Here is a 22,493-nt window from a genome sequence, read left to right on the forward strand (position 1 = left end):
CTGTGGAGCCAAAACTATCATTGGAGAGACCTGGGGTTGGGCTTGGGAGAGCGCAAAATCCGGCCTAATTAGGAAATCGTGGTTGTGACCAGGTCGAGAAGATGAGCCAGACTCAACCTCGAGTTGACTCTCGACATCGACGAGACGAGATTATTTTATATCCTCGCGCTTCCCGCTCATCTCGTCGAATCTTGTCCCTTCCCAGCACGCACTTTACTCGAACACACTTGGCTGCGCCTTCTCCTTGTTTCTTTCCATAATACCCATCTCTGTATATTCTTTTTCTGTGTTTTGAAGCCTTCTCACCCCGACGACACAATGGGCCATCCTGGAGGCGCTGGCATCGTTTCTGCCAACACAACATCGGTTCAGGAAGACGGGTCCGGGCTCAAGCTTGTTGCAGGCCCCGATGCCGACTACCAGCCGACCCACTCCCACGACGAGGAGGAGCCTGTGATTCAGTTCCCCAAGGTATATTAAACAGAGCATGCTTGAACTTTTGTGCATGGGCTAACAGTTTATACCAGCGCGAATCGGCGGCTCCGGTAGAGGTATAGACTAATACTACTTGACCTGCCAGAGTCGGGTCTTGGCTGACCTTGTCAACAGCTCTTCTACGATCTCTGGTTCGTCGCCAACCTCAACGTCTTCACGACACTGCACCCCATCACCGACGTTACCAACCTGGGTTCCTTTATCCAGTATTTTCTGTAAGATCCTGCGACCAAGTAGCAATCACACCCGGCAGCTCGCTGACTGTTGCATCCTAGGCTGCTCTGGATCACCTGGCTCACCACTACCGTCCACGATGTCCGCTTTGGCCAAGATGGTGTCTTTGAGCGTGTCGCCCGCGCTGCTCACCTCACGGTCATGATTGGTTTCTCGGCCGGTGGCGTCTCGTTCAGCCAGACAAAGCAACTCCAGCCCATCTTCAAAGTCATGTGTGAGTAAAAGAACGGGCAATATAGAACTTGGAAGCCAAGATAGATTGGATTGCTAACCGGTCTGTTCTCTCTCGCAGCCCTCTGCCTCATGTGCTCCCGCTTCGTCCTCGCCATCCAATACGGCGTCGTCCTGTTCTACGCCCGCCGCAACCGCCGAAGCCGAAACAACCTCGCCCTCGCCGTGCTGCTACACCTTGTGCCCGCCTTTATCTACATGGGAGCCACTATTGCCATGGCGAGGGGCAGCAACGCCGAGATCGACTACCTGTGGTGGGCCGTTGCCCTGGCCGAGCTGGCTGCCCTCATGGCGCACGCCACTCTGTCCAAGACGCTCAGCTTCAGCGGCACGCACCTGACGGAGCGTCTCAACCTCCTCACTCTGATTGTCATCGGAGAAGGTATGGTTCATTAACTATTTGTTTGCCGTCCCGGTGAAGCTAACTCGACTACGCAGGCATCATCATCCTCGCCAAGACCATTACCAAGATTGTGAAGTACACCTACCTCAAGGACCCCACCACGAGCTGGTGTAAGTTTCTCTCCCAATCACCCGTATCACTACCAGTCCAGCACTGACGCTTGTCAAAGCCTCTGCCCTCTTTGGCCTCATCGCCTGTGGCGCTGTCATCCTCTACTTTACCTTCCAGCTCTACTTTGACTGGATGGATCACCACAGCCACATGTCTCCGATTAAAACGGCCCTTTGGACGACCCTCCACCTCCCCTTCCACATTGCCATTGTCCTCACTGTCGAAGGCAGTGGCCAGTGGATCACGGCGCGACGCACCTTTGAGGCCATCAACGAAGCCATCGCCTCCTTCTTGGCTGGCTTTTCCAAAGGCCTGAACAGCGGCCTCGGCGGACAGGGCGTATACAATGAGCTGGTCGTCGCGTTGGGAAAGACCTACGAGACGTACACGTTCAGCGTCAAGACTGTGAGCACCATGGACAAGGCACTTGAAGAGCTTCTGGTGATTCCCGACTCGTACTGGAAGTCGTTCGACGCCGACCGGGCCCTTGAGAACCCCGTCGGTAATGACACGTACGTCGTTGAGATCATTGGGACCCTGGAGACCTCGCTGGCGAACGGCATTTTCGACACCTATGGGCTTACCACTTCGTCAAAGTCCAAGGCTCTGGCTGATAGCCAAGCTTATTTAAGTGATACCGAGGCAGTTGCCTTCTTCGCCGTGTTCGAGCGCCTTCGTATGATTGTAAGCAGCGGCCCGGTTCTCTCCAGTCCCGCCCTAGTCCCCGTCTTTGACCTAACCAAATCCCCATCTCGAAACTGAAGCTGACCTGAGCTCGTTAGTTCATTTACGTCTTTGTGGCTGGTGGCGCTGCCCTGTTGCTCCTGGCTACCATGCACCTCATGCAGAAGCCCAAGGGCTGGTCCGTCTTCCACCTTATCCGCCTTGGCTTTCTCACCATCGCCGGCGTCACCCTCTGCCTCGTTGCGCTTATCGGCACCAACGATACTATGACGGGAGACATGATTGGCAAGCCTTGGTCGCTTCCCATTATCGCCCTTGTCTATCTCGTCGCCCTTGTTGGAAGCCACCTGCCAACCCCTCGCGGCTTGAAGACGTCTCACAGCAACCAGATGGAGATGGGCGAGCACAACAAGCCGGGCGACACTGCTCGAAGCTCGCCGTACCACGATTAATGGAGCTTGTACCCCTTGATATTGAAACGAACAGGCTCTGAAAAAGGTCTGGGCAAGGAGGGCCACCAAGTTGAAGAGGGAGGTGGTTGACAGAAGTCCGGGAACTCGACCACGCTTCAAGAATGGATTTAATTCGGTCGTTTCCCCCCCTTTCTTATTTTTCTTTCTTGTTTCATTCGCATCTCTTCGTGCTTGGAAGAGTGATTTGATGGCATGGCACAGTAATCTTGTTTATGTTCGAGATACGAGTTTAGCAGCATTAGAGCAGAAAATACATGGCTACATGCCCCGAGGTTGAGGTTTACACTACCGTCTAATCAATCACCGTGATTTATCAATCCCCAGATAGATGCCCTACCGTTGCACTCCTGCAGCAACCTGACGCGTCATCTGGGCCTTGGTACTGAGCAATTTTACATCACAAGCGGTAGTCTTTATCTCATAAACAAAACATGGAGCAAACCCAACTAGGAGGGCCATTCTCGGTGTTACGACTCGCTCTGATGGGCACCCTCTAGAGGCGGAAGCGCCATGCCAACATGAAGGGCTGGTTCATCGACGTTGTTGTTCTTATAACTTCAGAGAGTTAGCTCCAAACAATAGACTTGGTTTGGCAATGTCTCCAGCTGATAAAGGGTTTTGGAGCGAAAAAGGACGGCTTGAGAACCAGGCTGGCGTACCTGAGAACCGCAACTGCTCCTAGGTCCAGCATCATTGGAAAAGAGAAATCGACTGGCCAGCCGAGCCAGCGTTTAATGAAGCAGCGGAGAATGAGTCCATGAGCAACCTGTGGTTCCTGTCCATTAGCCGCGAAAACAAGAGCTGGAAAGAAGGGCAGCCGTGGTTCCAAGAAATAGGTGGAAGAGGGGTGGGTGTGACCGTACAAGGAGGGCATCAGCAGGCTTCTCGCCATTCATGTTAGGCCTCTGGATGTCTCGAACTTCAGATACAAGTCTGTCTAGACGCTCCGTGACTTGTTGCATCGTCCTGCCGCGAGTGGAAAGAGAGTAAAGTTAGCAATCACCCATTGAGAATAAGCGAGCAGATAAGAAAAAGGGTGTAATACTCTCCGCCTTCACATCCATCCCTCCAAATATTCCACTCCCTCTCCTGGTCCAGCCCCCTGGTCTTTCTCAATTCCTTGATCTCCCTAGCCTTCAACCCTTCATAGTCGCCATAATCCCACTCTGCAATATCTTCAGTATAGGTAACCTCCCGTTCTCCATCGGCTATGGGGGACGAGGAAGGTATCTGCAGTAGTTCAAAAGTTTTTCTCGCTCTCTTTCTCGGGCTGACGAAAACGTGCGTGATATGAGAAGGGTCGATGAGTTTGCCAGGGCCCACGAGCGTCGTTGCTACAGAGGAGACTTGCTGGATCCCCAATGAAGTGAGCTCGATGTCTGTGATGCCGGTATATCTGCCCGATTTTGCCCACTCCGTCTCTCCTGTTTATTGAAACCCTGTTGTTAAAGACTGACTGATTACAAGCAAAACAGCTCCGTGTTTGTCCTAGTTTAGTCAGGTCCAGAACTCACCATGTCTAATAAGAAACACACGAGGCGTTAAGGCGTCTTGTGCGGACATGTCGATACGTGTGTGCTTATAAAACATGTATAGCTCAGGAATGAAAGGATTACTGACCCATGTAGTTCTTGATGTCGTGGAAAGGCGCGGGGAGCCCTCGGGCGGTAAATCATGGCAGAACCACTATCGAGACCAGGGGGATGTTTTGTTATTTGTGATGCTTTTCTTTTGTGGGCATTCTTGTGGCGCTTGTGTTCCGCAGTTTTGTGTCTCGCAGTAGGGCGTTTTGAACCATGTTTTAGAATCGAAACAGACAAGTAACATCAAGCCTGGTTGAATATATGCAGTGAAAGCTCGCTTTGTTTTGAAGTTACTGACAGCGCTATCAGGTCGCGCCCTCAAAAGCGAATCAAACGCAAAGAAATAATAGGGATACTGTTTTGTGTGGCCCAATAGGTCAGCCGGCTTGGCATGTCAGGCTGCATTGCGCCTCAAGAAGTACTTGCATCAGTCTGCCTTGCCCCGCTTGTACATCCTCATCTTGAAAAACCCTCATCTCGACTGGCCGTGGAGTCTCTCTGCCTTCATCCTCATAAATTTGTGTCGATGCTAGAGAACAACCACGCAGTTCAAGGTCCTTTCTATCACTTTGTTCTGGGCAGGGACCGGGCCACTCAAGCTCAGACGACATCTTGCTTCGAACCGGACCAGCCCTCGGAACCTCCATCATGTCTCGCTGGCATAAGTCGTCGTGCCACAGCCCGAGAGTGTCTGTTGAAGACGGACTGCCACACTGTCAATCTTGCGATAGTAGCCCAAACATCCAAAAACTCGTCTCGGAACAAGCAGGCCTCAGCCCGCCTTGGAGTGTCCCTCCCGATGAGAAGTTTGGCGAGATGAATCTATCTTGGCCGGAATCGGTTCTGTATAGTCCCCAGACCCAAGATACTGCAATGACGGATACCAGGGAAGCCAATAAGGCTGATGACCTGGGACGGCAGGATGAACAGTCCCCCATCTACAACAAGAAGCTCCAAGACGGCCAGTTCCGACTCCTTTATCTTCCCGCTGTTGATGATGAGAGCTGCCCTATCCATGCCAGTCTTGAGGCTTATCAGACCAATGATTGCCCTGAATACGAAACGGTCTCATACTGCTGGGGAGGCGAAAATGACGATACAACGCTCTGCAAACCCGTATTTCTTGGTGATTATTGGGACATTCTCCTGCAAACCAATAATTGCTGGTCGATGCTTCGCTACATTCGTCCCCGAGTCGGAGTCCGTGTCGTCTGGGTAGACGCCATCTGTATCCATCAGAAGGATCACCGGGAACGCGAGAGCCAGGTTGCCATAATGGGTAGCATCTATCAACAGTGTTTGAGGGTAATGGTCTATCTTGGGCAAGACGTGGTTCGCCCCAAAAGTACCGACAACAGAGCTTATCCCGCGCGACGTGACCTGAACACAGAATCAGTTTCGGCCATTGGCCTGCATCAGTTGCTCAAGATGAGATATTTTCAGCGCGTTTGGGTCATCCAAGAGCTTATCCTAGCGCCCATGGTTGTCATACCAGTACATGGTGTGGAGCTAACTGCTAGACGGCCTACAGCTTCTCGCGAGGGGGTGGCTTGGCATGAGAGTGACGCCCCGTGGATGAGGTACCTCTGCGCTGGACAGTCTGATACATCTCTGCGAAAGATTCTGGAACAAACGCGGAGCTCCCAGTCGACGGATCCACGAGACAAAGTGTTTGGGTTGCTCGGCTTCCTGCCTGGAGTCCCTACAAGGAAAGGATTGAGACCGAATTACTTGATGTCATCACGGCATATATATATTGGTACCATGGCTCACTTACTGCTTAACGAGGGCCACTGCCATCTCCTCACAGAAGCCGCTGGCTACCAAGCCCCCCTAACGATTCCTTCATGGCTTCCAGACGGAAATCTGCTTAACATTGGAGGACTCCTCCGAAAAATCTCACCACACTCCTTGCCGAGGCTGACCTCACGAGACCCTTTCCAGATGCAATTCTCATCATGGACGCTATTTTGGGCAGCAGTATTCAGGCTGAATCCAGACTGGGAGACCCTATTACTTGCCAAGTCTGATGGAATCCAGGATAATATTGATCCCCTCAATCAAGTCTGTGGAGTTCTGGAGACATCGCTACCAGCTCCAAGGGAACCGTCGATCCACCCGTCGACGTCCGCGCTTTCGCTCCCCCTCATTTACCTTTGGCAATCCTACTCGAAGCCAGTCCAGATTCATCGAGACACAGCTCTGAGCCATGTTTTTAGGATGACGGCCGCAAATTGTACATTGTACATATGCACCTCGGACACTTCACTCGATAACGCCATTGACTTGGGGCCCACTCGCGTTTTTCTTTTGAAAGACAAGAGGAATCCTCCTCTTCTCCTTTTCATGAGACGACTTCTTCCTGATTCAAATTACCGGCTGCTAAAATGCTGCCCTTGTTTTGGCCTTTTCCTGTCAAGAAAGCCGCCTTCCGAGTCAAACTTCCCACCCCCTCCTGCCACATTTTCTGTCCTTAAGAGTGATTACATGCCTCATTGTAGGCCTGTCCCTCTTGGCCAGGAACTTACACCGATTTTGTATGAGACAGTCTATGATGTGGTTTCCGAGGCTGCGAGCCTTTGCAACCAAAGCTGGGCAAGGTTACAATTGATGCGATCAAGAGCCAATTCCATTAGTCAGGGCAGTATCACTGCCCATATCACAGGTCTATTCTATCAACTGTGTTCTAAACCCCAAGAATCCTTCGTTGACCTCTATTTCAATTTCCTTCGGCATTGCAGCCCTGAGTGCTACGTGGAGATACGACAGGGCAGGGTTGAGGCTTGGGTACATGTGTCCATGGACCCAGACAACTGGTTAAGGATCCAAAGCTCTCTCCATAGCTCTTGGTATGAGAAAGTTTCGTCTTTATTCCCGCCGCGGTCAACAACGAACGATCTTGGGCCTTGGTATTGGGCACAAACATCCAACTCCTCAAACTCCTTTTCCTGCGAGGACCTGGATATTCCGAAGATAGGCACCGAATCTGCAACTCGCGTGCTTTCTGGTTGGACATCATTGATAGGAGTACGCCGGAGACCAGCCAGTTCCTGGATCCAATCGCACAGGGTCAGTATGGTGGCTACAGTGGAAGGTTTAAGGGGATGGCTCAGCGATAGCCCCTACTTTCGGCTTTTTCAAAGGCTGAAAGTCTGCAGTCGGATTGTCAATCAAGACGAGATCACATTGGCAACTACCGCGCCGAAACTTGAGTACAGTTCGATTTGCTTTTATGAGTGGCCAGAGACCTTCTTTGGTGGAGAGCATACTCCTGGAAGACTGGAGAACATAACTATCTGCTGATATGATGTTAAACCACGATGCTTTACGCTATTCAATCTCGATGCCAACATGGGTTCCCATGACACAGCGAGTATCCGATACAGAAAGTACCCGACACCCTGGCTCGCGGTACTTGGGCCACCACGCTTCTAGTACTTGTTCCGTCAAGCAAGAGAATCTTGCGCCGAGAAGATGTTCCATGAGTATCGTCAAGCCAGTGGTGCAGGCTCCATGATCCCAAGTTTGGCCTCCACACATCACCAATTAGGAAAGGCGTGGTGGCAGAGTGGTCTAATGCGATAGACTAGAAATCTATTCTCTTCGGAGGCGTCTGTTCGAATCAGGCCCACGTCGATTGGTTCTTTTTTTGTGTATTTGCCTGGTTGAATGTGTGTTTTGATGGCAACGCTTATTTTTGTACACACGACAGCTGCTGGTCCGGCCCGCTCGTTCATAGCATTGAAAGCAGCGAGGACACTATGTGTCTCCGTCGTCCTTGGCAACATCTAACCATAGCTTGTTTTTGCTTCTTTGCTTCAGCTGTCGTTCAAGATGGACAGAGAATTAATACTGTGCATTTGACTGCAGCCACAGTCCCAGCCTCTTCCTTCATCTTTCATACCTGTTCGTTCAAGGTGCTCTTCTAATATTCCAGCTTCTCTCCTTGCGTAACCAAGGTGTGATCTGAATCTCTTCCTGCATCATCCCTCCACTTACCTAGCTAACTTCAGGTGAAACCGAGAATTGCACAACTGTTAAAAGGTGGATAAATTTTGCCGTTTTTGTCTCATGTTCTTCATTCTCGCCTATCCTTTAGTTAAAAGAGACCTTGTTATATAGAGTGGCGAACTGCGCAACCCTGGTCAATGAAAAGCAGTACTACAATTTGTAAACCTCCTCCTTCACAACTGAAAAGTTAAGCAACGTGGCCTCATCGGCGACAAACTCACGCTCCCAACTCTGCTCATCCTCCTCATCATCCTCTTCATCAAAGTCATGTCTCTCTGCACCGCCTTTCGAAGCTGGCTGCCTGTGTCGTGTCGGCGCCTCTTCAACGGGAATCAGTGTTTCCTCTGGCTCATCAATGGTCTTTGCAGGTGGCGTTGGTTCGGGAGTAGGTTCGCTGTAAGAAATAGCAATTAGCCGAGTAATTCGTTGTAGGGTCTGTCCTGCTTACCTGTTCAATCGCCAATACGGCGATGCGTTCAATGCCTCTACATCCACGATGCCTTCGGCGTCAAGCATCTTGGGGATGATGTGGTCTCGCCCGGGAGCAACGTTCAGAATGCTTCTGACTAGGCTCACTCCCAGCTCAGTCGCCTCCTCGGTATCCCCAGAGTCGGGGTCAGTCATCATCCATTCCAGCAGGCGACGTGGTAGCATGGTTTGTTTCAGAAGCTCCCAGTTCTCATCGTCGACGTAGATCACAAGGCCGACAGTGTCTTTGATATCGAGGCCACCCAAAGTATTCTCGACCACAATTTCAGCATTTCCCGAGCGGTATATGAGTCGGGATGGGAAGCTGGACACAAGGCGCACTTGGGCATGTTCCAGTACTTCCAGGAGCCATGACGTTGCCTTTGGGTTACTTGTTCGGGGGCTTCGGAAGTGAACAGCAATTCTGGGATGGAATGTTAATAATGTCAAAGAAATTGAGTACTGGCAACAACTTACCGAAGGAGTTGACTGGCCTTGGACGAAATCTCGCCACTCAGCTCGATAGATTTAAAATCCTCCTCGGCTGGGCCCATCTCCTCAACCTTGCGGGACAGGTACCGCTCCTCAAGACCTGCCCAGACCAAAAGATTGTCAAGCATCCAAACAGTCTTTGGGTCAAAGTCTAGCAGGTTGAGTTTTCCAATGAATGCGTCCTTCAGATACTTGCGGTCGGCGATGGAAAACTCCATGGTAGCAGCACAGAGCAGAACATCGCCGTCGGGAGTAAGAACGGGAAAAACAGGGCTGCGAAGGAACTTTTCCTTGTCCAAGACGTGACCATATTCTGGGATCTTTTGACTGACTGCAACCAAAAGCCCCCTGGCTGTGTCGTCGCGTGTATTCCCGGGGCTCAATGACGCCACATTCACCAAGCTGTCAAAGACGAGACCAGCATCGTTCTTTTTTATGCCGAGAAATTTGGTGAAGAAGTCCTTGAGCTCAGGGTAGTGCTTGCTCAAATCGTTGACCTCTGGGCTGTCTAGTTTGGGGGCCCAGGTGCAGTCGCTTGAGTTGAGCCATATCACACTCTCACCAGGGGCCACGGCAATAATCATATTCTCTGCAAAAGCCGTCCTATCATCACCGTGTTAGTCAAGGGTACCATGTACAGCAAGGTGACTTACCTAAGCTCAGCAGCATCTTGAGGTGAAAGCTTGCGCCTCAACTTGTCCAAGGCACGGTAGAAGTCGTCTGTCAGCCACAGATCTGAGGGATCAAGTGGCGCGTCGAATTCCCGCCTTTCCAATACGCCTAGGATGGTTCGAAATGAGGCACTCTGAACCTCTAGCGTGTGTGAATAGAAGTCTCTCAATGATGCAAGCTCAGATTTGCTCGCATCCCAATCTTCGGCCACCGGGAAAAGGGCAGACTTGGAAAGTGTGCTAGACATATCACACAAGTCGTCCATCAAGCACTCGCTGGGAGGTCTCCATATGGGATGGATGTAGAGCAGCTGTTCCTTCTCGAATACATCCCTATGGTCATGAGCTGTCAGTCACCGGTCTAACACGATGCAAAGGCAGTACTGCTGCTTCTCTCTGGTTGACATACCTGACTTTTTGTTGGCACTCCTCCAGGTCCCTTGAGTCTTCGCATTCCGCCTGGATACGAAGATACAACTCCAAAATTCGGCGGGGAAACTCGACAGTGGGGCTCTTCTGTCGTCGTATTCGGATCAACATCTCCAAGAAGAAGTCGAGATTGTCGCGATACCTGGCAAAGGCCCGTAGGCACCTCCACGGCCCAAAGCCCCCGTCTGGCTTGAGTGGCGGGTTAAGCCTGAGGAATGGGAATGTCTCACCCTCAAGCATGTAACGGCTCTGGAGGTAGACTAGCTTGGGCAGGGGGATGTAACAGCTCCCAAGAGGTCGGTATTTCCCGTCTTGGCAGAGGACCTTCAAAGCCTTCAGATCTAACATGGAATCTGGGTTCGCCTTGGCATAGATCTTGTCGCGCTTCCATGCCTGCTGGAGATAGTTGAGGAATTCTTCGGGGTGTTGCTTTGAGATTTCGACGCATCTCGGTGACAGGATCCGGCCCCGGTCACCGAACTCAAAGAGCCGCGGCTCTGAAGTGCCATGGCCTCCATGGCTTCTGGAAGAAGTGCTGGCCGTATCTCCACGATCGCCACGCAACATTGAATCGAGATGGTGTCTTTCTTACGTCTCCCCGAGTCAGATCAGGTCGGGCTCAGTTTGAAAGACTCACCGACATGATGCCTGACGTGGCGGTGGTGGGGACATGACAAACAAGGATCTGACGGAAAAAGTGCACTCCGATCCACAGGGCTAAGGAACACTGCTTACACCTAATTGGCTGGGCTTGGTTTGAACGTTAATAATGCGTTGTCAAGAAATAAAGAAAATAAATCATCTTTATTTTTTATAGAACTTAAAAATGAGTAATAATAAGTAAATATCACAATTTTATCTAATTTATTTCTACTACACTAGTAAAACATCAAATTCTACTCCACCACAGCTAGTCGACCCTGAAGTGATCCATAGCCCAGCATTATTAACATGTATCTCCACGGAGTCTATAAATTTACTTTACGCTCCCGACACCTTCAAGTCTGATAGCAGCCAGTGTTCCGAGAATGGATAACAGTTTTTCAGCTCCAGTCAGTGCCGCCCAGCCCCAAACTCAATGCTTGAACTTAAGGAAGCCATATTTTCTTCCTCCGAAAATCCCAACGCTGTCGGGCACCTCGGGAACCTCGGGTCATCAAAATTGTGCGCCACTTAGGTCATTAACTTGCTCGAGATGGGATCAAGCAATGGCTGGATGACCAGCCTTCATACGTGACTCAAAAGTGAAAGGGTTGGAGTGTGTTAAATACGAGGTTGCAGCGCATGGAAAGTCACGCGGGGGAGTTATCCGCAAATCATATTTCCATGTAAGCCCGTGATAGAATTGAACTGGCTCGTATTTACTCATAAGGGTGGGTGGGTGTCAGGACTCGTGCGTGAACATAAAGAGAGCATCAGTCCTCAACGCAATCCTGTGTTGTTCCATCATCTCATTGGGAATCATACACTCGTGGGAAGCTTCTACTTTTTATATTTGAACTGTCAACCCTTTCGACTCTCCTCAAACAGTCAGCCACGTAAAATGCATGTCCCCAGTCTTTTCAGCCTTACTACTCTCCTCGCGGCAGCATCCGCCGTCACCGGTCCGTTTCCCTTCCCCTCTCCATGATCTCTCCTCACACCAAACAGTCTCTTATGACCCTGGCTACGATCAGTCGTCCAGGTCTCTCACAGCTGTGGCCTGCTCTGATGGCAAGAATGGTCTAATCACGAGGTATGGCTGGCAGACGCAGGGCAACATCCCCAAGTTCCCAAACATCGGCGGCGCCCAAGCCATTGCGGGATGGAACTCGGCCTCCTGCGGTACCTGCTGGAAGCTCACCTACAAGGGCAAGAGCATCAACATTCTGGCTATCGACCATACTGCCGCGGGCTTCAACATTGCGCTCACCGCCATGAACACTCTCACTAACGGCCAGGCTGTCAAGCTTGGTCGTGTCGATGCTACAGCCACCCAAGTTGCGGTCAGCAACTGCGGAGTGAAATGATATGTTGTGAAGGGCACATGTTTTTGACCGAGAATGGACGCATAATGATTGTCAACGCAATAATGACAAGAGATTTTTATGTCGAGCTGGAGGAGGTTACGCTTTTTGAGGTTGACAATAGGAGCTGAGCTCATAGCATATCACATTGTATTTGCTAATTGAGACATTTCCTTCATTCACATATGTCCTAGTGGAGCGACATTAGCGCTGTTTTTTTTTTTTTTTTTTTTTTTTGGCACGGTCACAAACAATTCTCATCCCCAGTAAAGGTTTTATCCTTGAAGCTTTACGTTATGGACTTTGAGAATGGTGACTGCACCTGTTAGAAAAAGATACGATTGTTGTTAATCTTCATGACATCACTTGACTATCATCCTGGAAGATTGAAAAGCAATCCCTGAGATTTCGTTCGCGCACACGAGGGAGGTGTTGAATGTGTATAGGGTAAGATGACCCCAGATTCTAATCTACCCAAACGCTGTTTGACCACACGTTGAGATTGGTGAAACTATTAAACCTGCTGAACCTGCGCATCTAAACCGTTATACAGTTCATTAGTATGTACAAAGTGTTGTATTGATTCATTGTTTTAAGATAACTAGACACCTCATGAAAGCGGAGAGAAATAAGGATGTGTCGAAATACCTGCCAAATCGACACATGGGCGAAAATGCCTTCCTGGGCCTTTCAGTTCGATGTCGAATTACTGGTCTGCCAGGCGCAGATGATTCCGCTTGAGCGAGGGATATAAAGCCATCAGAGTTGACAGAGCCACCTCAACGACATATGACCACATGAGATCAGTGTTTAGTCACTTAGAATAAGAACAACCATCCTCATTTTCTAGCGTATTGATTCATTACTTCATCAGTGTCCAATTCAATTAAGTTATCTCAACCAAGCCTTGACGAAAGACATAATGCTATTTGACAAGCCTTTGGGGGCCCTGTCGCATTCTTCTCACTCTCACGCAAGTTGCGCAGGTATATCCCAGCATGGATGCAACCACTCATGATTTCCTCATGATACAGGATTGAAATCACGAGACTACCTAGGTCTCTATAGCTGAAAGGTACTGATAAGCTCACTGGCCCATGCACCCTCCGGGGTTGCCGGTGTGAGTTTTGGTGTCCAGACTTTCAAGGTATCAGTAGGTAGGGTAGGAAAACAAGAACCCTGATAGGCTGACCGCTTGCGACGCCCTGGTAGGGCTGTTTAATCTCATTCTGGGTCAACAATTACTCAATCTTGTTATAATCACACCGTCTTTGAGTTGCGTGGTGTTTGCAAGGTTGTCAGCCTTCTGGTCACCAATGCCGGCATTACCGTCGCTTCTGGAGTTATGCGATTGGGCCAAGCATCTATCGCATTCATGGGTATTGGAGACACAGCCCAATTGCTCGGGCCCTGTCGAGTCAACTCGGCCATTTGGTCAGCCCCAGGTTGCATGGTTCAGGCAAACGCAAGGACCGGTTCGACGGCAACACCCGTGACATGTCGATCTTCATTCGATAAACTACGAGACAGCACAGACTTCAGCAGACAGCAATATGCCGCTCGGATGGTCCCGAAGTTCGATCGTATGTCAGGGGGCTGGCTGCATCGCCCTATTCATCAACCTATAGTATCCCTGTTGAAACAGGTGTGGGGTGGTTTTGATCCTTTGTCACCTCGTATTCGCTGACAATCATAACAAAAGTACCATCCGGGTAAAGTGGTCATTTGTCATTTTGGAGGTATAGCTACCGCGACTTGACAGCGTACAGCCTGTGGTCACCCTCTCCAACTACCTGATTAGAGCAAGTTCCGGAACTCGGCTTGTTGCAGGCCATGAACTGTTTCTGATCCCACATGAGGTGAATAACGATGCAACGTTGTCTTTGGCGAATGAGGGTCTGTCAGTGTGGGAACCCCGGACAGTGCAGGTGGTATGGCTGATCGGTGAAATTAATTCCCGCCGTATGCGTACCTTTTCCAATCACAAAGCAGTTATTCAAAGAACATGATCCGTTTGTGAGTGGATGCAGCATCGCATAAACGCTTGGCCCCATTAGCCCACTCCTTTCGTGGGTACATGACCCGTCTCATACGAACCTATCCGGGCAGCTCGGTATGCGGCTGGGACCCAGTTGAAAACGCGGTATGTTGTAAACTGGAAGCATATAAGGTAAATGGTCTCGGCCTTCAACCCTCTCGTAATCTTGTTTAGGTCCTCAACGCCCAGTGTTGATCAATTACACCTTAGTAGGCACCGTCACCATGGTGTCTGTGTCACGCTTCCTTCGAGGCGTCGGCCTTGCGGCCCTTGCTGCAGTGACTTGCCAAGCTGCTGCCGTTGGCCAATCTCTTTCCGAGCGTGCCTCTTCCAACGACCGTTTGGTATTTGCACACTTTATGGTAAGCCGTCCTGATAGTACCAAAGGCTACCAAGCCAAGCTGACAAAATTCAGATCGGCATCGTCAGCAACAGACAAAGCTCTGCAGACTATGACGAAGACATGAAGCTTGCCAAGGCTGCTGGAATCGACGCCTTTGCCCTCAACATCGGCACCGATACCTACAATGACGCGCAGCTTGGATATGCCTATGATTCTGCCAACCGCAATGGCATGAAGGTCTTTATCTCTTTCGACTTTCACTACTGGGACAAAAGCAACGCAGCTGCCGTTGGCCAAAAGGTTAAGCAGTATGCCGGTCGGCCTGCTCAACTCATGGTCGACAACAGGGTATTCGTCTCAAGTTTCGCAGGCGATGGATTAGATGCCAACGCTGTGCGAAGTGCTGCTGGCTCCAACATCTATTTCGTCCCCAACTTTACCCCTTGGGGTGGTTCGACCAACGGCATTGACGGTGCTCTGAATTGGATGGGTTGGCCCAACGATGGAAACAACAAGGCCCCCAAGAACGGAAAGAGTGTGAGCGTTGCCGATGGTGATAACAACTATCTGAACTGGCTTGGAGGCAAGAAGTACATGGCTCGTAAGTTTTCCCTGGTCTGATACTACTCAGAATGACTAACGCGAGCTCAGCTGTTTCTCCCTGGTTCTTCACACACTTCGGACCCGAGGTTGATTGGTCAAAGGTAGTCAAACCCTCGATTCCTCCCCATCATCAGACATAACTGACTTGATGACCAGAACTGGGTTTTCCCTGGTGGCTCTCTCATCTTCGACCGCTGGAACGAAGTCTTGCAGAAGGGCTTCCCCATGGTCGAGATCCTCACCTGGAACGACTATGGAGAGTCACACTACATCGGCCCTCTCAAGTCCAAGCACAACGACGACGGGTCATCCAAGTGGGTCAATGACATGCCGCACAACGGTTGGCTCGACCTCTCCAAGCCCTATATCGCTGCCTACAAGAACAAGGACACCAACGTTGCCAAGTACATTGAGAAGGATCAGCTCGTCTACTGGTACAGGCGCAACCTCAAGTCTCTCAACTGCGACTCCACTGATACGACATCCAACAACCCCCCTCCCAACCCCAATGAGAATTACTTCATGGGCCGTCCCGACGGATGGGACACAATGGAAGACGTTGTCTATGTTGTCAGTCTGCTCAAGTCAGCTGGCACTGTGGTTATCACATCTGGAGGCAATTCTGTCACCAAGGACGTCGGTGCCGGCGCTACTCTGATCAAGGTCAATGCTGGAGTTGGAAAGCAAACATTCACTCTGAAGCGCGGCAGCTCCACCGTCCTGTCTGACACATCTCTCATGGACATCACCAATGTTTGTGCTTGCGGCCTGTACAACTATAACGCTTACGTTGGCACCGTGGCAGCTGGTTTCTCCGACCCTCTTGACAGCGCCGGCTTGGCATCTCTGACTGTCGGACTCCACGTCACGACTTGCCAGGCCAAGCCATCGCTTGGTACCAACCCGGCTTCACCCACTCAGCCCAACCCGCCAGTTGTGACCACTGCCAACCCTGGCCAGGCTTGCATCAAGGGCACCGTCGCTGACGGACAGAGCGGAAACTATCTTGGCCTTTGCGAGTACACTTGCCACTACAACTACTGCCCTTCCGCTCAATGCAAGTGTACTGAATACGGTTCAGCCGTATCACCTCCTGCCACTAATGGCCGTGAGGGCTGTCCCGCCAGTGGCCTTGATGATAGTTACAAGGGACTTTGCAGCTACACCTGCAACCACGGATACTGTCCCGATACTGCCTGTAGGTACTGTTAAGATGAAATGTATGGTGGCAGTTGACAATTGGCGATTCCGAAACTCAGTATGACGAGACTGTGATATTCTGCCCAAGTAGAGTCGCGACACTTCCGGCGAATTCAAGTTAAATCCTCCAGGTAAAGATTAATGCCATTATCTAAATAGTAGTTAATAAGCTATCACTATGTACTCTCATACAACCTGTAAAACGACCCTTTGTAACCCCTGAAACGCATCGGCACCATTCCTTGCTGAAAACTCAACCAATCCCACTCTCTCATATGTCTTGGGCCAACCAACCTGACGCAATACAAGTCCAAACACTGACGGCTTAGAGAAGACATCATCACCCTCGCCAACAAGTGCCATCTTCATAACCACAACCTCATCCCCCGGACTGACGCAATATCTTCCTGCAGAAAAGAATCCGTAGTCAGCGTAAAACTTTGGTTCGGAGCCATCATCCAGAACAATCTCAGCTTTCAATTCGTGCTTCCTTGACTCATACCACACAGAAAAACTAGTGCCCCGGGCTAGCATCTCTGAATCAGGAGGTTGATGTAGAGGATGATGAATTACTCGTCCCCTAATGCAAGTTCCTTGAATGATGATGGCACCGAGTTCGCTGTCCCCAAAGTTTCCATCCGCAAGTGGTTCACCTGAAATACTCAAAATCTTCGCATACGTATCCTCGATCCTTTCAAACGATACAGTCTTTCCTCTCGCTCCTAGGCGGGTCCCCAAATGCTCATAGGTGATCCATGGCGCTTCCACTGAGGCCCATGACCACGTCGGAGCTTTGTTTCCTTCGTTCCTCGGCTTCATTTGGTACCCTGGTGATTGAAAGGTCCTCCATAGCATGTCTCCCATCATGGAATCCTCCCACAGTCCTGCAAAATAGTTGGCATGTCGGTACCCCTGCATCTGCTTTGCGACGCCAGCGATAGCTGCAAACCTATCGCTTGTAAATGTGAGATCGAGTTTGCTGTATTGTTGCACCATGTCTCTCCACACATCTTTCAACCTGTGTCTCTGAGTGTTGGCCATCGCTCGTGTATATTCGCCTTTATTCGACAATTCTGCCTCCAAGGCGTCGCTCATACCACACTCACATGCGGTGCAGGTGAGACACTCCCAGACCATTTCTCTCAGGCCGAAGTGGAGAACGCGAGGCGACAACATTCTTTCTTGGAAAACCCATCCCCTGTGTAGTAGTGGCCAGCGACTCCCATGGTCCAACACTCGGCGGACAGAGAGAGAACTAAAACTGTCAGGGACCTGAAGTCGGCGTCCGATGAACTCTGACTCAGAGAGGCTAAAGCATCCTCCTGAAGGCCGGGGAGACCAAGATGCGGAAATGGTAATGTATCCGTTAGAGTAGTATGACCCCATGCGCGCGGCTTCTTGAGCCCAATCGGCCTCATCGCCCTGAATAATACATAGCGAGTCGATCCAGAGAAATTCCAGTCCAAGACGACGAGTGGTAATAAGGGCATGTTGGAACGTCCGCGGTAAGGATTGTATCGGGATTGCATTGAGATAGGCCTCGTAGTTGGCAGATGTCGTACGGAGGAGACCAGATGAGCCTTGAGGGCCCCAGCAGTGACTGAGACAAGCATATCGACCAAAAGAGTTGTTGGTCTCGACGAGTTTGACGGTAGTCAAATGCGTGAAAGGGTCACGCCTTATCCTGACCAGGCGGGTCGGGAGGCGGACGTTGATATTGGACGCGCAGCCCTTGTGGTCATCGACGCAGTGTTGAAGCCAGTAACGAGCTTTAGCAAACGCCTCTGGGGAGGAAGTGTCGCCGGAGATGTCCGCTGCAGGCTTGATGGATGGGTATAAGGGACGATGGCCAGGCAAGTCAAAAGCCTCGATCATGAAAGGTATCTCGGATTCCCTCGCAATGTCGCCCTGACAGCATATACGAAGAGTTTCGTTTTTAGTGAGAGGTGCAAATATCCGGATCCTGTTCTTTCCGTTGAGACCATGCTTGTAGAATTCGAGGATCTGGACAACAAGCCGGCAGGATTTGCATCTGTCTCGAGATTCTTGGAGCTCCTGTAGAGTGGTCTTGCCGTATACATCTTGGAGACATGCACATGTTGGGCATGTGGTGGGTTTTGTGCTGGAAAGGCCTTGCGATGAGGATGGAAGAAGGTAAGAGTGTGCATCCGCTCCTCGGTTCTCGGACAGTCTGAGATTCTTCAGGCCAACAAGGTCCCTGAGCATCAACTGCGTCAACGACATGTGTTCAGGCCTGTGACCCTGGGTTACTGTCCCATCGGGAGCGACCGCAATAGTACCTGCTGGCAGCGCAATACCTGTTGGCATGTCGCTGCCATCATGTGTTGCCATCTCTCCAGACCTGGATATCTCATCCTTGATTGTGCTCCTTATGATCCAAGCTTCGAACGAAGCGCTGCTGCGATCATCACCCTGTTGCTCCAACTCTTGGAGCCTCTCCCGGAAAGCTGCGTCATCGCGTAGTGGACGTAGATCTTCTTCATAGAAAACTGACTCGTCTTCCAAGTGTAAGAAGTCGGCCAAGTTGGGTGAGGTGACAAAGCCGTCATCCATTCTGGGCGGCGAGGTGGGAGTTGTTGAAACTTAAGACACAACGTAAGGTGTATGAGTGATCCGTATTTGACTTTTCTCTCAGCAATGCTGCCAAACGACCAAATAATCCCACCATTTGTAGGTTTCCCGTCACTCTTGAATTGAGTGGTATGATCATTGGAAGCGAGGCATCATTTCATAAACAGGTGAAAGCTGAAAACGCCACACGGATGACTTTCCAGGTATCGTCAGCCCAAGTTGGAACAATAATTGTCATCGCGTTTACTTGAATGGGTAGCCTGTGTCTGCCTGGGTGCTAGAGAGCGGCAAGGCTGATCAAGGGCGTTCTGATTGATCCGTGCAGTGTTCAGATGTCTTCGTGGCAACACTTCATTCCCCGGAATCTTACGACGTGGTTCCACCACGACAAAAGTAGCCAGACAGACATGGCGAATGGAGGTAATAAATTAAAATAACAGTGATAGTGGGTAATTCCTAATTACTCTCTTTCGATGGTAGACTAGTTTTATTCCTTAGTGAAGTTAAGAGCTATGAGACAATACCTTATAGTAAGCAACGTGTTTTTATACAGGGTTTGAGATATAAGCCTACAGATAATTACGGTGGTTACACCTTAATCTAATCACTTATCTTATCGAAGAGCTCCTCCCCTCACGTGATATGCGAGACGCGAGCCCATGCCGCTTAGTTAGCAAAGTCTCAAAAAGAACTCTAGGGTGGTTGAGCTTGTCTGGTTTACTGGATGAACAGGTGGTAATATATCAGGTCAATTATTCCTCATTGACTTAATTCGTTTCGTCATGTAGTTTTTTAAAGTTAGTTCTAAGTGCGAGAAATGATCGCGTGTAACATCAACTCCTTGCTGGTCAGAAACCATAAATAAATGGCTGCTCAACTACGTGAAAGGCTTCGACATTCTACCATTATTAGGCACTTAAGGATCGTAAATGAATTGACACAGACTGGCACGCGCTCATTCCTAATTATCGCAATAAGAAGCTAACCAAGAGTTATATAAACAGGCGGAAAAGGAGTTTACCGCCTTTCTAGGTTGAAATCAGCCTTCTTGCATTGATACCATGGTGCTTTATGTTAGATATCGAAGCTCGGATGGGTGTGGCTAAGTACGCCCACGTGACAGACCCGATCGGCATATTCCTCAAACTCGCCGATGCTAGTCGGAGTCGGAGATTGCGGATGCCGGTGAGAAAAATATTTGTGTCCTATGACCCACTTTGGCACGGCGGCTTGCTCCGTGTTTATGCATGCGGTTATGCAATCCCTCTTGTCCGATCACAAGTTGGTACATTGCATGCCTTGAGATTTGCATAAGCCGAGTCCAACCCCTGCACGTGATTGCGTTAACAGAATTGGACTTTGGCCAATCCACTCGAAGTCGACCAACTCGGGCACGCAACAATGATGGGAACGTTAGTCTCGTTGATGCAATTCGCAAACGCTTTACATTCTAATGGCTTTGTTTTACATGTTTCTAGAGCCAAGGGACTGCGCTCTCACCATCACCTTCTGCTGCCAAGCCCTGAAGTCCACCGCCAGCATCTATCCCCCTGCGACTCTTTGAACAGCCAGTAGATTGCTTGAGAGAGGCCCATCGTTCAATCTCCAAAGTTCTCATTCTCCATCTAGAAACGGGCCTATTGGGGCTGCAACCATTCCTCCAACCCACCCACCAAGCCCAGTTTCTTACTGTGCCTTCTTGTGGAAAGGACATCCAGGGGCGCTCATCTTCTTCTGGATATACTTGGAATAGGCCCGGTCAGTAGACCTAATGTTGTCCTTGCGCGACTTTGCCCCTTCCTCATCCAATGTCTCAATGGTAGTCCAGAATGATTCTCGCGGGTCTGGAAGAAACACCTCCGCGAACCACATCAAGGTTCGAACCAGAAAAACAATCAGCCACTTCAACAGCGGATTCACAGGCTTTATTCGCATAGTCTCGAGTGTTGTTGGTAGCGAAAGCGCTTTGGGGAATGATGCGCCTAGCCAACGCAGTCCTGGTGGAAAGTAGCGGAAGGCAAACTGATTCATAATCGCCAAGCCAACGTATTGCGCCCTTTCATCGAATTCTCGAGGAGTATTTTCGTAGGTTTCGCAAAACTCGATACAGCCATCAAAGTCATCAGGGTAGCCTGACACAGTTGACCCGTCCTCCATGAAGAAGAGAGGTGTCATGTCCCGCCAGAAATGATGAGCTGCGATCTTTTCTTTCTCCGAGAAACCCGACAAGCCCAGTCTGAGGCGCAATCGATGCATCAAGACGGCGCTGAAAGTCATGACGTACACAAAGTCATCGTTATCAGAGAAGTTGCCCGGGAATTGTCGAGCAAGAGCCGCGTGGATATTGTTGACCTGGCGCACCGCCTCGCGACAGCGAGCATCACTTGGCCCGTAGTGCCACCACGTCATGTTGAAGTTTTCCGTGTCCTCCACACGTTGTGTTCCTCGCTTCACAACTTTTCCGCCGTCTGAGCGCCATACCGTCTCAGCTCCGTGAGGCGTGATGACAAAGTTGGGAAAAGTGAGAGAGTAAACGAGGTTGTTCATAAAATCCGAGAGACGGTAGCAGGACATTAGGCGCCACATGAGCTCATAGTCCTTCTCAGGGTCGAGCCTCTCGATGGTGTTTGAGATCCAGTGGTACCCTCCAGGGGTAATTTGACGATGCATGGTTGCTGGAACGGTAAAGAAATGGGCGACGAATGATGATAGAATGAGGTTTAGCTTGGCGCTCGAACTTAAAAGGTAGATTCATTTGGCCTTTATAGCGAGTGTTCTAGTCGCATCTTTGAACCGAGCCGCCTGTGTCTCGGGATGATACCGATAGTGCCCCGCCACGGTCTTTCTGAAGGGTTAAACGGCCGCTTAGGCATCTTATGGAGACTTGTATGGGGTACTCTGAGCCTTGATATTCGCAAAACAATGCCTCTCGTCATGTCTACAGACCCATATTTACCCCGCCAATGCCCAAAGAGGGAAGGGTTTCCCCGTATTTAGTCTTCAAATGGAAAAGTTCCTACAGATTAACTCGGGCCGGCCATCTGTACCCCGCATATCCCCCAACACCTGAGAAGCAGTATCCTGGATACTGGGGTGAGAGGTTGCGTGACGGCAGTGCTACCAGCTATTACTGCTGAAGGTTAGATCATGAGAGTTCATCCTGTTGAAACGCGCAATTTGAAAGAGAGCCGACTCTGGGGTTGACTTGTAATACTGTGGTGTAACATGTATTTCATGTGCGAGCAGAAGAGCGATTTTGATGACTTGTAGGCAGGAGGGAGAAAGAGAACCAAGTTGTCAAAAGGCAGGCAGGATCTTTATTGTCAAGTTTGTGTGGTAGGACTTGCTTGTCCTTGAAATGATATTGTCACTGGCCTTCCCTGCCTCGTGTAACCCACAGAAGGCTCTACAAGAACTACCATGGTT

General features: G+C 50.2%; 7 protein-coding genes across 7 annotated transcripts; 4 read left to right on the forward strand and 3 right to left on the reverse strand.

The window, feature by feature from the left end:
- Positions 1 to 318: 318 nt before the first annotated feature.
- On the forward strand, positions 319 to 2,610 carry NCS54_00903000 (Hypothetical protein; the record flags this gene model as incomplete). The annotated part of the gene is made up of 8 exons (XM_053154390.1): positions 319 to 471; positions 528 to 551; positions 610 to 710; positions 771 to 943; positions 1,022 to 1,342; positions 1,399 to 1,473; positions 1,533 to 2,158; positions 2,257 to 2,610. The coding sequence occupies 8 exons, from the start codon at positions 319 to 321 to the stop codon at positions 2,608 to 2,610; spliced, it is 1,827 nt and encodes a 608-aa protein (XP_053010365.1).
- Positions 2,611 to 4,862: 2,252 nt separating this feature from the next.
- On the forward strand, positions 4,863 to 5,773 carry NCS54_00903100 (HET domain-containing protein; the record flags this gene model as incomplete). The annotated part of the gene is made up of 2 exons (XM_053154391.1): positions 4,863 to 5,708; positions 5,735 to 5,773. 2 exons carry the CDS (start codon positions 4,863 to 4,865, stop codon positions 5,771 to 5,773), a joined length of 885 nt encoding a protein of 294 aa, XP_053010366.1.
- Positions 5,774 to 8,375: 2,602 nt separating this feature from the next.
- Positions 8,376 to 10,852, reverse strand: NCS54_00903200 (Hypothetical protein; the record flags this gene model as incomplete). The annotated part of the gene is made up of 5 exons (XM_053154392.1): positions 8,376 to 8,619; positions 8,674 to 9,117; positions 9,171 to 9,788; positions 9,839 to 10,189; positions 10,266 to 10,852. 5 exons carry the CDS (start codon positions 10,850 to 10,852, stop codon positions 8,376 to 8,378), a joined length of 2,244 nt encoding a protein of 747 aa, XP_053010367.1.
- Positions 10,853 to 11,621: 769 nt separating this feature from the next.
- Positions 11,622 to 12,294, forward strand: NCS54_00903300 (Hypothetical protein; the record flags this gene model as incomplete). The annotated part of the gene is made up of 2 exons (XM_053154393.1): positions 11,622 to 11,889; positions 11,936 to 12,294. Exons 1-2 carry the CDS (start codon positions 11,829 to 11,831, stop codon positions 12,292 to 12,294), a joined length of 420 nt encoding a protein of 139 aa, XP_053010368.1. The 5' UTR covers positions 11,622 to 11,828.
- A 2,259-nt stretch (positions 12,295 to 14,553) lies between these two features.
- Positions 14,554 to 16,487, forward strand: NCS54_00903400 (Hypothetical protein; the record flags this gene model as incomplete). Its single annotated transcript, XM_053154394.1, has 4 exons — positions 14,554 to 14,691; positions 14,745 to 15,273; positions 15,324 to 15,376; positions 15,432 to 16,487. The coding sequence occupies 4 exons, from the start codon at positions 14,554 to 14,556 to the stop codon at positions 16,485 to 16,487; spliced, it is 1,776 nt and encodes a 591-aa protein (XP_053010369.1).
- A 174-nt stretch (positions 16,488 to 16,661) lies between these two features.
- Positions 16,662 to 19,049, reverse strand: NCS54_00903500 (HET domain-containing protein; the record flags this gene model as incomplete). The annotated part of the gene is made up of 1 exon (XM_053154395.1): positions 16,662 to 19,049. One exon carries the CDS (start codon positions 19,047 to 19,049, stop codon positions 16,662 to 16,664), a length of 2,388 nt encoding a protein of 795 aa, XP_053010370.1.
- A 1,704-nt stretch (positions 19,050 to 20,753) lies between these two features.
- Positions 20,754 to 21,737, reverse strand: NCS54_00903600 (Hypothetical protein; the record flags this gene model as incomplete). Its single annotated transcript, XM_053154396.1, has 1 exon — positions 20,754 to 21,737. One exon carries the CDS (start codon positions 21,735 to 21,737, stop codon positions 20,754 to 20,756), a length of 984 nt encoding a protein of 327 aa, XP_053010371.1.
- Positions 21,738 to 22,493: the final 756 nt, after the last annotated feature.

The sequence above is a fragment of the Fusarium falciforme genome, chromosome 7 (genome assembly GCF_026873545.1).
Source record: "Fusarium falciforme chromosome 7, complete sequence".
NCBI lineage: Eukaryota > Fungi > Ascomycota > Sordariomycetes > Hypocreales > Nectriaceae > Fusarium > Fusarium falciforme.